General features: G+C 41.0%; 1 protein-coding gene across 1 annotated transcript in view; it reads left to right on the plus strand.

Annotated features, from left to right (window-relative positions):
• The window catches only part of C9 (complement C9), a 43,228-nt gene that overhangs the window by 20,706 nt on the left and 9,091 nt on the right, over positions 1–13,431 (plus strand). Inside the window, exons 5-7 of the mRNA XM_005356589.2 lie at positions 3,916–4,054; positions 8,419–8,694; positions 11,955–12,195. Of these exons, the coding sequence (XP_005356646.1) occupies positions 3,916–4,054; positions 8,419–8,694; positions 11,955–12,195 (656 nt within the window). The remainder of the gene's footprint in view (positions 1–3,915; positions 4,055–8,418; positions 8,695–11,954; positions 12,196–13,431) is intronic.

Raw genomic sequence — 13,431 nt, forward strand, 5'->3', positions numbered from 1 at the left:
TTTTTATTGTGTCCCATAATTCCTGAATGTTTTGTGATGAGAATTTGTTGGCTTTGCAGTTTTCTTTCTTGCAGTTTTTTTCACACCTATCATCTGCCTTCCACAAGCCAAAGCCCTCTCATCCACCTCACTAATACTACATGGTAGAAAACTCAAGATCTAATTCCAGGTCTTAGGGCTCAACTAGACTCTAATGCCTTTGAAATAAAATGGTCTCCACTTTTTAAAAATTTTAACCAATAATCAGCAAATGGACTGTAAATAATTTTTTTACAAAAGGCTATTAGGTGTGCAAACTTTTTAGTATGTAAAACCAAAGAATTGAATGGTGTTACTATTGTAATGAATTAGGTAAAATGCTGTGGATCCCCAGTGGCTGCAGCAGCAGAAATGCTGCAGGTCCCAGAGCAGTAGCAATGGCCACATAGCAGCAGGCAGTGGGCAGGGGGTCCTGAGAGCAGCCAGTCCCAGGCAGGGACAGTGCAGTTCCCCAAGTGGCTGCAGTGAGCCATGAGGGGCAGCAAGTCCCATGAGGAGAGACAGACAGATGGGCATGTCACAAGACCATACCATTGGTCTCAAAAGGTGGCTGGCCCCAGGCAGTGAGTCATGTGGCAGGCGAGAGACAGAGACATGGATAGGTATACCATGCAGAGTGAGGTTGGATACTTATTTAGTGGGTTATAGAAGGGAAGGGGGAGAAGGAGAAGAGGAAAGAGAGAGAGAGAGAGAGAGAGAGAGAGAGAGAGAGAGAGAGAGAGAGGAGAGAGACAGAAGCTGCCTCTTCAAGAAAAGAAGAGACTCAGGCTACAAGCAGTAAGGAATATCTGCCTGCCTCAGTGGACAGGGGAGGGAGTGAGCATGGCTTGTCTCTTAAAGGGATAGGACAGATCATTACAACTATAACAAAATACCTTCTACTTTTACCTACTTATTCATGTGAGTGATTTTTCCTCATTTATATCGATAAAATGGGAAGTGAAAGTGAAGCAATACTGGTGATGAGCCCTGTATCTTAGGAGCACAAAGCAGCATTTATCCACAGATATAGAAATTTATCTATTTGAAAAGAAGCCCAATCCATTGCACTGGGATTCCACTGCTTTCCAATACAATTTTACTTGGTTTGGTAATGACTTAAAAAAATTGTCATGCTTATATATACCACTTACAATGAGCTTCAATACTTAAATTTTATGGTCAAGGAACATGTAATACTTAAAACATTCAATGAATATATTTTGATACAACAAAGCTTGAAAAGGTGATCAATAAGATTATTTGATATAAATTATATTGGATCTTATATTAAGTCAAAATTCTGTGGGAGAATCATATGCACCTTCACTATGTCATTAATCTACATTAGATTTATTTTTCCATGTAAAACAGTAATTATGTTTTTAGTAAGTATTCATAGCCTGATAAGAAGTTATACCTTTTGCAACTATTTAGGCTTAAGATGAAAAATATTTGGTGCCTCACTAAAGTGTTTACGAAGGCATAGCCAAATGCCTTTAGAAGATACACAGTAAGACCAATCCTCCCGAAGCGTGCCACATGTGGGATCTTGCCATTCCTCCTGAGCTTCCAGCACCTCAGTTTACACACTCACCAAAGCCCAAATCAAGCCTTCTATTTTTCAACTCCTTTTATGATCTCCCCATGATGATCACGTCCTTGTGCAACACGAACCTTATACTGCATTTATTTATATTACTTGTTTGACACAATATATTCTTTCCAAACTAATTTTTTTTTTTTGGTTTTTCTAGACAGGGTTTCTCTGTGGTTTTGGAGCCTGTCCTGGAACTAGCTCTTGTAGACCAGGCTGGTCTCGAACTCACAGAGATCCGATAGATAATTATATTCCGATCCTCCCTACTTCCAAGGAAACCTCATGGGAGCCAATTGTGTTTTAACTGTCTTCATTTTGCCTTCTGTTTATTATAAGCACATAGATGTGGTAATTAGTCATCCAGAGGTTACTCATTAGACAGGAAGGGGAGTTCCACCGTTCACTGAAGGAGTCTATTTAATGAAGGTGCATAGCGAGACAAGGTTTACTGTCCCTTAACATGTAGCTGAGCTTCTGTTCAGAAACAAAGACATTATCTGTTCTTTCCACTGCTGCATGACTTGAAGGTGGATGAATTGCATCCAACCCTCGGTGAAATGAAGTCAAGAAGTAATTCCTCGCAAGACTGGGCTTGACAGGCACCGCTGCTTTTGAGCTGTACCGGCTAGCTAGGGTGGCACTGCTTTCCAGGGTGGTTTGGTGAAATGCTGGCGCTGCAGGAGCAGCAGAGATAAAGAGGAGCAGCCGCTGCCATCAGAAGCCCTTCTCAAGGTGACTGCACAAATGAAGGAAAGCAAAGAGAAACACACGAGGCCTCTATGTCCAGAGGCTTCCCTCCACAACATGCCACCGGCTGAAACAAGTTGTGAGGTGGTTGAGCATAGAGCCTCACAGGATGCCCTGGGGAGGAGGACTGTAGATGCAGGGATGGGTGAGGTGACAGAGCAAAACAAGTCGTAAAATGTTAAAGAAAGTTAAGGAGTTACAATGTCTGGGCATTTGTTCCTGGGACTTATTTGAGCCCGCCACTCTTACTTTCGGCTCTGTATTGAACATCAGAGCCTTAGCACTTGCGGGGGAGGGGGGGTCTTTTGGGCAGATTAGGCAGTGAGTTAATTTCATCTGTAGCTCAACCTTTACAAATAAGTTCTCCATTTGTTCTTCCGTTACAGAGCCCCAATGTTGCTTTCTTGGTAGCTTCGTATTAAGTTAAAACGTGCCATAATTTTGAAGTTGTTTTAACCCAACTGTTGGTAATATTCTTGGTTTTATTCTTTTGTTTTTCTTTTTTTTAAATCAGCAATGGGCTCATGGTAAGTCCTCTCCACTCTGACAAACTGCTCTTCAAAGCAATATACACATTTATAATCCCGCTAATTGGAGTTAGGTATGTGCTCGAGAACAATGGATAAAGTTTTGTTTGGAGTTATAGGTGTGTGGAAGAAATTTCCATCTTGGCATCCCGGGCTCAGAGCCATCTATTGTATGTCCTGTCCACAGAGCAATGCCTGTGCTCCTCAAAAACTGGCAAAGGTGAACTTGACAAAGAGCTCACAGTTTCTTGTGCCGATGCTGTCTTTAAGCCTAGAAATCAGACTTAACTTTTGTTAAAAGTTTGTTAAAAACTTTTGTTTAAAGTTAAAAACAGATAAAAGATATTTCTGTCTGTGAATAAAAGCTTGCCAAATAAAAATATTTTTTTTTCTGAGTGGGTGGTGTATAGAACTTTTGAGAATACCTTACTTGGATGCCGAATTTTTTTTTTTTTGAATGTTCTTCTTGGAAAGTCTAACAGGAATAATATATTCCCGGGGAAGGGGTGGGATTCTTGACAAGCAGGGAGACAGCTGGAGGAAGGTTTAAGTTGAAAGAGAATTGGGAGAAAGAGAAAGAGCCCCAATGTTGATCCACAGATGAAAGATTGCATGTATGTATTATACTGCCCCCCTGGGATGTTCTGCTCTCAAATAATTTAAATCGTTGGTGCTATAGCATTTGGCATTTAGTTTGCTCAGGAATGTGAGGTAAGAGGTGCAGCCTTAGAGCTAAGACTCCAGGAGCCAGAGAGTCCCATGCGGCCTACTTTACTGCTTTTCTTTCCTGTGCTCTAACAGTGCCCTACGTGCCAAAGAGTTTACAAGCCCCTCCTAAGGCATGCGTTCTGCCAAGACACTGCACTAAAGTGAACGGGCCCCGACCCCTGTTCCTGATTAAACGGCATGCATGTTGGTTGACAACGGCATGGATCGAAGCTGTCCCGCTCTCCCCGCAACAGAAGGCTGCCTTGCGTTAACAACGATATTTACCCCATATGACCCCATTCTGCTTCTTCTCAGGATCAATATCTTAGGGATGGATCCCCTGAACACACCTTTTGACAATGAGTTCTACAATGGACTCTGTGACCGGGTACGGGATGGAAACACTTTGACATACTATCGCAAACCATGGAACGTGGCTTTTCTGGCCTATGAAGTAAGTCTCCATGAAGGAAAACGTACTGTTTTGTTTTGGTTGGGGAAAAGTGCCTTGAAATATTTAATAGTAGGTTTGGTGAAAATTTCAATACAGTAAGAATTTAAAGTGAGCGATGGGTTCACTTAAAGAAGAGCGTATCATAGACGTCTTTAGAGACACACACAGTAGCCTTTCATTTAGCCTGACTACATACACCCAAGGGTAAAGATTTGGTAGAATATCTATATTCTACAGACTCACCCAGAGTTCTGAAGTGACTACAAACAAAATTAGAGCAGATTTTATGTGTGATCAAAATGATCAAACTGCTTCCATGTCCTTGAACTAGTCCTTGCAGTGAAGAAGTCCCACTGTGCCCTCTTCATTCCATTTCTGGAAAATTCTTTTTGCTGATGTTACCCCCACCAGACTAAAAGACATACAGACTTTTAAAAAATTACAACTGGTATTGTTTGAAAAGCAACATCATCATAAATAAATCCCTACCCATTTTCTGCATGAAACCATTCTGTTTGCCTGTAGATGTTAAGGATTCCTATCTGGACCAGATGGGCGCTTCGTTCACAGGCGATCCCATTGTCATATTTCTTGCTACTGTAGAGCTAAAACAAAGTCACCAAATTCCCACCATTCTGAGGTACATTTGGAGGTCATGGTCCTTCTCCATAGTGTCATGTTTGCCTCATTTAAGAACAAAATTTTGTGAGTAAGAGTCAACAGTCTATCCGAAAGTACTTTTCTGAGCTTGTAAGATGGTTCAACTGGTAGAAACACTTGCCATCATGCCTGGATATCTGAGGTTGATACTCAAGGCCGACATCGTGGAAGAAGGAAACAGATTCCCCCAAGTCATTATGTGACTTCTCCACAAGCACCATGGCACACAGTGCCTACCACATACATACACACACAATGTAAATGATTTTTTTTGAGTTGGACTCTTACTATATAGACTTGTCCAGAAATGCACACACTATGTAGACCAGGCTGGCCTCAAACTCACAGAGATCTATTTGTGTCTGCCTCTAAGGTATTGTGATTAAATGACAGTAAAAAATTTAAGTCCTTTTCTAAGTGGAATATAGAAAACATGGCACCTTAAACCATTAATGATGGGTGAAAGTTGATTGGCATATTGTCTTCTTTTGTTTTCAGTTCTCCCATCTTCACTTTATGAAGTCTTTGCCACTGTGGTAGGTCCTGAGAGTGAAATCCATAAGAAGTCCTCCACGGGCTCAAGTGTTTGGATACTTGATGCCCAGAGGTGCTACTGTTTGGAGAAATTAGATAGCCTTTATGGCCTGGAGCCTGACTGGAGGAAGTGCTCACTAGGGGAGATCTTTGAAAATCTACCCCAACCCTCGTTCCAGTCTGAATGTCTCTGCCTCTGCCTCCTCAGGAGGAACAGGCTTCCCGCTGACGCTTCTGCTGCTACAGTCACAGCTGTGCCCATTACTGGGCACTATCCACCATTATGTGCCAGCTGTAGCCATAATATACCCATCACAATCTCAGACATGATGAGACAAAATCAGCCTTTCCCCTCTTATGTTTGGGGAAATATGTTTCCCCTCACATATTTTAACCACGGTGATTAAGCGACAATTAATGTAATCTCTGTGACCAGCCCTGCAGTGCCTGTGTAAAGGTGAAACTTGTAAGACACAGAACAATAAGGGTCACAGGGCCACCCTGGATTAAACATCAGGAGAGTAAACACACTGGTTCCCCTTGCCCCACCTCTAGAAAGATATAAGGCTCAACATTTTAGTATGTTTTACACTTTGGGAGAAAGGCGTAGTTTTTGCCCCGTGTATTACTTACACCCCTGGGATATTTGGAACACTAAGCCATAATCAAACACATTAAGCGTTCTGTTGCAAAACTAATCTATGTTCACACAATGTGGAATAAATGAAATCTATAAATCATTGTTTATTAGTGTGGGTGGGATTAGTGCCTCCAAATGAGTTTTTTCCATGGAGCTTATAAAAAAGCAGGGAGGAATGTAGACTTGAGTTCTTATTTGGTACCAATCAGGGAAGAGAGGTGTTTGAGTTGAGTCCTCGCTAAGTCCCCATGCCTCCTTGGTACTATGACTGCTGGTGGTGACCTTGGACAAACCTGTTATGGGCTTGGAAAATAAGTTGTCAAGCTTGTCTTATCATAATGAATAAGCATGAATTCTTGTGAGTGGAAATCTCTATTTTAACGAACAAAGCTTTTCCTCCATTTCAAATGCTCAGGAAAATAAATCATCCATCACATGTTCTGTATCAGTACAAAGCCTGAGTTAAGTATACTTTCTTATTGTCCATTATCAGCAAGTACGGAGGGGGTACTCACAGACTGATGTCTGATGAATGAATTTTTGTTACATTGTATTTATTTATTGTGAGTGGTGGTGTACGCAATACTGAGGGTTACATATGGAATTCAGAGGACAACTTCCAGAAGTCAATTATCTGTTTCCACCATGTGGGTCCCAGGGATGGAACACAAGTCATTAGCCTCAGCAGCAAGCACCATTACCCACTGAGCCATCTTGTCAACCCATATGAGGTGGTTTGGAAACCTTGTTTGGGTTACTCATTGGCAATAAATTATTGCCATTTGCTATTTGAAAAAGTAATGCTGATCTGTTATGACATCTTGGTCTTATCCCTCTCCCCTCACTTGATCTTATCTCAAATGTGCTGTGGTTTAAAACCCATCCTTCATGGGTGGGAACCCTACCTCAGCCTGAAGCTAAGAGATCTTTAGTAAAGTATTTCTCATATGACTCAGCGTCCTCATGTAGAAAACAGAAATAGCCAAGAGGTGGTGGCGCACGCCTTTAATCCCAGCACTCGGGAGGCAGAGGCAGGAGGATCTCTGTGAGTTCGAGGCCAGCCTGGTCTACAAGAGCTAGTTCCAGGATAGCCAGCGCTGTTACACAGAGAAACCATGTCTTGAAAAAAAAAAACAAAAAACAAAAACCAACAACACAGAAATGATATTGCACATCTCATTGCTATACAGGGATATAAATTTGGAAATCTCTCCCAGAGTTATTAGCACATAGCAAACACTCAATAAACCCTTTTACTACTTATTTTTAAAGCATAATTAGTGAAAAACTTAGCCAAAGCTCAGAACTTCATTAGTGATATTACGTCATAGACTGGCAAGGCGCAGCGACCGCTTTTATACCTCAGAGGGAGTGCCGGAACATCTGAGGCCCATGGAAATGAAGGTGGAAATGGATTATACTTACAGCACAGGTCCTTTTCAACCTGCTGCTCCTTGGCTCTCTCTTTGTTGCTGAAATCAACGCTTTGTTAGCCTGAGTCAGGTTTTGTGGGTGCATTGTACTATTTAAACCTGGGTCTCTGTGAACACATAAGACTTAGGAGATGAACCGTGGATGACAAAGAGCCCTCTGGCTGTAACTATCCCTTTCATCCCAGAACCACTGGTATTTCAACCAAAAAAAAATATGGCTTTTTTCTACCTGTGACCTGAAACTCTGAGTAAAATGGAATCTAAAACTAACAAAGTAATTCTTTTCACGGAGGACCCATCAAGGAACCCTGGTACTCAGGTTGGTGCTGCCTTTGTAAAGAAGGCCCCATGCTTCTCCTGGAGCAGCAGAAGTGTTTCCACAGAGTCAGTATTCAGAAGGGAACACAACTATGGTCCAAGAGGAACCAGACTAGGTCGTAAGAGGCTGGCCCCAAACTTGGCAGTGTGGTAAACATCATTCATATTATGCTGATTTTGAAACATGAAACATGCATTATTGAGGGCAGTCATGAGGAGCTGCTGAGGCTAGGCACTGTGTGGCGGGGTTGGAGTCCCTGCAAGGAGGCCCTCGTAGGCTGTGGATGAAGCTATAAAGGGGAAACCTTGTTCGCAATAGAGACCCCAGGATGTTTGAAGTGTTGGAACCATAGGACACTGGCTAGGGAAAGCTGCAGATGTCGGATGGATAGGGCCTGAACCTAGGAGAGGAGCTGTATGTGCTGCTGACAGTGGAAATTGGGGGGTAGGCCTGTTAAAGCCGTTCGGACCCCAGATTATATTAAAACCCCAGATGTTGGATATGGAAGTTTAGGCATTGCTACTTTTCCTTGCTGAGGTTTCTAGAAGGTGTTCAGGAGACAATTAAATGTGATTGTTTTATGTCCCGGTTCATTTATTCTGTGCTATTAGGCAGTCAGAGGACTCTGCCTTGATTTTTGTCTCTATTCGAACCACAGAAATTTAACCCCAGCACCCTTCACCTAGAGAAGTCGCTCCCTCGCTCTACTGTTTTTCGAACAGCTGTCTGATTCCCATTTGTTTTTAACAGCTCCTTTGTTATTATCATACACTTTTAGACGAAGGCTGATAAAAATTTCATATCTGAGAATTACGAAGAGGAGGTTTATATAATCAGAGACTTCTTACGAGACACGACCTTGAATGTTAATGCAAATTTGGCTCTAAAGTTTAAAATCACCGAAGTGCCTATGAAAGTCGAAGGAGTAGATTCAGTTTTCCCGGACGAAAACTCTTCAAAGCCGGAGAAAACGAAGGACAATTCAGTTGGTTTTGAGTTTACCTATTCCAAGGAGGAAAAGTTTCGACGAATATCAACATATTTTTCAAAGTCGGTAAGAACTGGGATAATTTATATAGAGACTATAATAGAACTTATTTCAAACCGACCAAGCTCTTGGTAAGGTAATAGGAAATGACAGTAAAACCCAGGAAATCTTCACAGAGATTTCTGCAACAGGCAGCAAACGGCAGAGGGCAAAGAACTCTCAGATGCTGGGCAGTAGTCGGTGAGTCGGACCCTGGGCGTTAGCTGGCAGAAAGTGTTCTAAGGGTGGAGAGTGTGCCGTTTGACTGAGACCTAAGTGTCAGAGCATCCCGCTTACAAATGGCCATGACTGTTCATACAACGATGAATTCAGTTGGAGGATTTTTTCCTTCTCTACCACATGGCCTCTCAGAATGTTGTCTATGTGCTTCCTATAGAGCCAGTCTCCAAAGCAACGGTGCTGTGCTCTTATACATGTTGCACATGAGATTAGTCTGCCTATTTTGGAATCATACTTTTAGGCTGAGACTTTCAATGTGTGTGTGTGTGTGTGTGTGTGTGTGTGTGTGTGTGTTTATATTTAAGCCAGATTCCAACGTTCACTTCATCACCGAATGAATATATATAAAAAAAATTTTTCAGCATCGGTGTGATGCCGATCAAAGGCTTACTCTTCCTTTCCTGACATCATCATTACCTGCTTAGATGCTTCACCTGCATTCATAACAATAACCGCTCACTCTCCATATTTATATGTGCTCAGTTATTCAATTAGTTTGTGTTGAGAAGATGACGAGAGAGCAAATATGTAAAGGAGTCTCACCAAACAGCTGAATTAGCGAGACAGTATCTGGAAGAAGGGCTATTAAAGGGGCTCAGAGGCAGGAAGAGTCTGACGACATGGTTATGTCACATGGAACTGGAAGGAGAACGGATTTGGGAGGGATTTGAATCCCACAGAACCTCAGTGATTACCGCTAAAGGGTAGATTTTCTCTCCATAACAGGGATTTGGTTTCAATTCTTGACATTCATTGTCAAATCGAAAATGGCCACTCTGGGTACTCTGTTGGGAAAAGGTTGGGTGTGTGAAGAACAAGCGTAAAAATAAAGTTTAAAAGCCAACGTAAGAATCCAGATGGGACATGGTTACAGTTCAGAAAGGATAGTTCCCATCAAATATGATTCTTGTGCTTGGAGTCTAAGCTATTGAAGGGTGGAGTTGCTGATGGAGAACCTTTCAAGCAAAGCAAGCCAAAAGGAAGACAGGGTTAGGTTCTAGTTAGATGAAATGTGAGAGTCTGTTAAGTGCTCAGTTGAAAGTTCCAAGTAATAAATGGGAGCTAAAAGTCTGGAGTTTGGGAAGGAGATCTGGGATCAAGATAGAATTTTAAAACATTTTGATAAGCCGGGCAGTGGTGGCACACACCTTTAATCCTAGCACTTGGAAGGCAGAGGCAGGAGGATCTCTGGGAGTTTGAGGTCAGCCTGGTCTACGAGAGCTAGTTCCAGGACAGGCACCAAAGCTACAGAGAAACCCTGTCTTGAAAAACAAACAAACAAACAATAAATAAATAAATAAAACATTTTGATATCCAGATGATGCCTAAAAATCATAGGACTTTGTGGAATGAGCAAACGGTTATCATACATTTTATAAGTGCAAGAATAAGTGTTAAATTTGGGAAACTTTAATATAAAGAAAGCTGCAAAAGGAGAAACCCACAGAGAAAACCAGAAAGCACGTAGTACGATGTCCTTGAACCTTGTTGCTCCGTGTGGTCTCTGGACCAGCAGCACCTATATCGATGGGAAGCTAGCCCATCAATTCCACCGAGACCTGCTAAGTCAGAACTGCATGTTAACAAGACCCCAGGGGTAATCTGTTCGCCTTCTTTAGCTTGAGGAGCTCCACTCTCCAGCATCAGACTTGAAACTCTACTGAACAGAGAACAATTAACTGTGTCAAATATGCTAATGAGTCAACAAAGAGGAGGGTGACCACTGGCCTTAGGATGATGAAGGTTATCAGAAACCTTGGCCAGAATGGTTTTGTTCTTGTGAGAGCAGCAGAATAGCTGTATTAGGTCTAAGGAAATGGGGATCTAGCTCAGGAAGGGTGTCTGCATAGCATGTTCAAGGCTTGGAGTCATTTACAGCACACTCCTTCCCCTTGAAGAAAAAAAGGTAGATTACAGAGAAACTAGGAAAAGAAGAGTTGGAAATAGAATGTCTATTTAAAAAGGTTTTTCATGCAATGCTGTGTCTAATGAGGGCTAGGAAATGGGTAGCAACTGGTAGGGCTCACGAGGTCAGAAGAATCATTTTTGTTGTCTTAAGATGAAAGAAAGAACAACCAGTTTGGATAGCCATTATCTAAGACCTACCTTTGAAATCAGTTGAGCCAAAGATTAGCATATCTATTTTACTCCAAATCCCAAGATGCACTTCTGGTTTGTACAGCGTGAGAAAGAATTCTTGTTCTGTTTTGCTCATCTCTAAGAATTAGTAGTATGTGGGTCAGAAGATGGAGAACTCATTATGGTTTGTGATGTATGAAGTGAGTTCCTGTAAGATTCTTGTCAATAAAGTTCTGGCCCTCACCACTGAGGGCTCAGAAGCCACTCCAACATATAGAGAGCACACACCTTCAAGCACAGAACCTAGGTCTTCAAACAAGATGTAGAACGTTCTACCACCCCAAGAAAATTCCAACATGTCCCCTTCACAGTCAGTTCCCTACTGAGTGAGAAGCAGTCACTGACCAGATGTCTCCTATGGCCGCTTAGTTTTGTCTGTGGCTGTGAGGGGGGTCGTGCAGTGTGCACTACTTTGTGAAGGACTTCTTTCAATCACCGTGTGTTTGAGATTACTTGTGAAATGGGTCAGTAGTTTGTTTCTTTTGACTGATGGCTCTAAACCCCTTGGTGTGGATGCAACACTAAGATGCTCAGCAACTTCTTTGTCAATGGATGTTTGAGCTTTTTCCTGTTTGAAGCTATGCTGCTGAATGCTGCTGAGAAATCCTGAAACAAATCCTTCGGTAAGCACTTAAAAGTGGCATTATTGTTTAGGAAGGCAGATGAGTGTTTAGTTTTATGAGAAACTACCAGGTATGTCGTTAAAGTGTCTGACTGAGCATATCTGAGAGCTTCAGTTGCCAAACGTTATCAACAACAACAGCTTATGTCTATCCATTCTGATGTGGTGTGCTGTAGAGGTCACTGCTAAAATATCATTCCCTTTGAGTATTCTAGGTTTTATGATTTTGTTTTAATGACAATGGTAAATGTCATATTTCTCTTTTTCTGCTGCTTTCTCAACAAAGGGAAAGGTATTCCTACATGTGAAAGGAAAGGTTCACGTGGGTAGATTTGTGATGAGAAATCGGGATATTGTGCTGACCAAAACTTTCCTGGATGACCTAAATGCTTTGCCAACCTTCTATGAAAAAGGAGAGTATTTTGGATTTTTGGAAACCTATGGTACTCACTACAGTAGCTCTGGGTCTCTGGGAGGACTCTATGAACTGATATATGTCTTGGATAAAGCTTCCATGAAAGATCAAGGTAATACCTGGAAATACAATTCTAGTTACAAATGTGATTCTGATTGAATATTACTACTTTCATTGCCCCTTTTGAGCAAACTCTTAGAATGAAATAATCTAATAATCCATTCCTTTGAGAGATTCTGCTCTGACCTTTGACATCTAACTGTCTATCAAGTGGCTCATTGATTTCCACTTTGAATAGGCTCACTTGCTCCCAAAGTACCCAACACTATTACTGAGAAATTCACCAAATCATACTATAATGGAATGGCTATCAATAGGAATACAGCTTCCAAGGAAACATTAGTTAAGATGTGGAAGAAGGTATAAGAAACAATGTATATAACCTATCTCTTAATCCTCGGACTTGCTCAATTTATGTATGATGACTGTCTTTAACATAGTCTTCAGTGTCGGTGGAAACAAATTGTTATAAATGTTGTCTTTGAGAGGAAGAAAGAACTATTACTATTGTACAATTACGTGTTAAAATAAGGTTTAAAAGTTAGTTTGCCTTTTATGGTGATCATTATAATCTTATGAGGGTAGTTTAGTTGAGGCCATGTTGAGTAAGACTGTTATGCTAAAAACTATGGGAAAAGGGTAATATGGTACTTCATCCATGCAGCCCCTATAGTTGGGAGATGCCTTGGACCTAAAGGTTCATCTAATCCTCTCAAGAATAGAGTAGAACAGTCCAGTACAGCAATATATGCCTGTAATCACAGCTACTTAGGAGGCTAACATAAGAGGCTTGCTAAGGACTAGGAGTTTGAGGCCAGTTTGGGTATCACAGAAGGCCTCTGTTTCATTAAAATAAAAAGAATAAAGTAAACTCAAAATGACTGTGTTAACAAATCATAACAATTGCAGGTCGTGGAGGTGCTATATAATAATGTAAGTGTAAGATAGATAGATAGATAGATAGATAGATAGATAGATAGATAGATCCTTTTGTTTTCTATTTTTATTTATTATTTGTTTTCTATTTAATTTATTTTATATATTATTTATTATAGAGTTATTTTTTCTATATAATATTTACATATTTTACATATATAAAAAGACAATAGATAACAAACTACAGACTTCACAGAATTTATGGCTATAACTGCTTGGGTAGGCATATACCAACCACAGTGAGTTCACTTCCAAGATTGTTATTTGTGAGCTAAAACGAAGTTCAAATATATATTCAAATCATGTGTCCAAAACAATTGGGTATTGTTCTGTAATTCTGTAGACTCAACTG

This window comes from Microtus ochrogaster, chromosome 19 (assembly GCF_000317375.1).
Source record: "Microtus ochrogaster isolate Prairie Vole_2 chromosome 19, MicOch1.0, whole genome shotgun sequence".
Lineage (NCBI taxonomy): Eukaryota > Metazoa > Chordata > Mammalia > Rodentia > Cricetidae > Microtus > Microtus ochrogaster.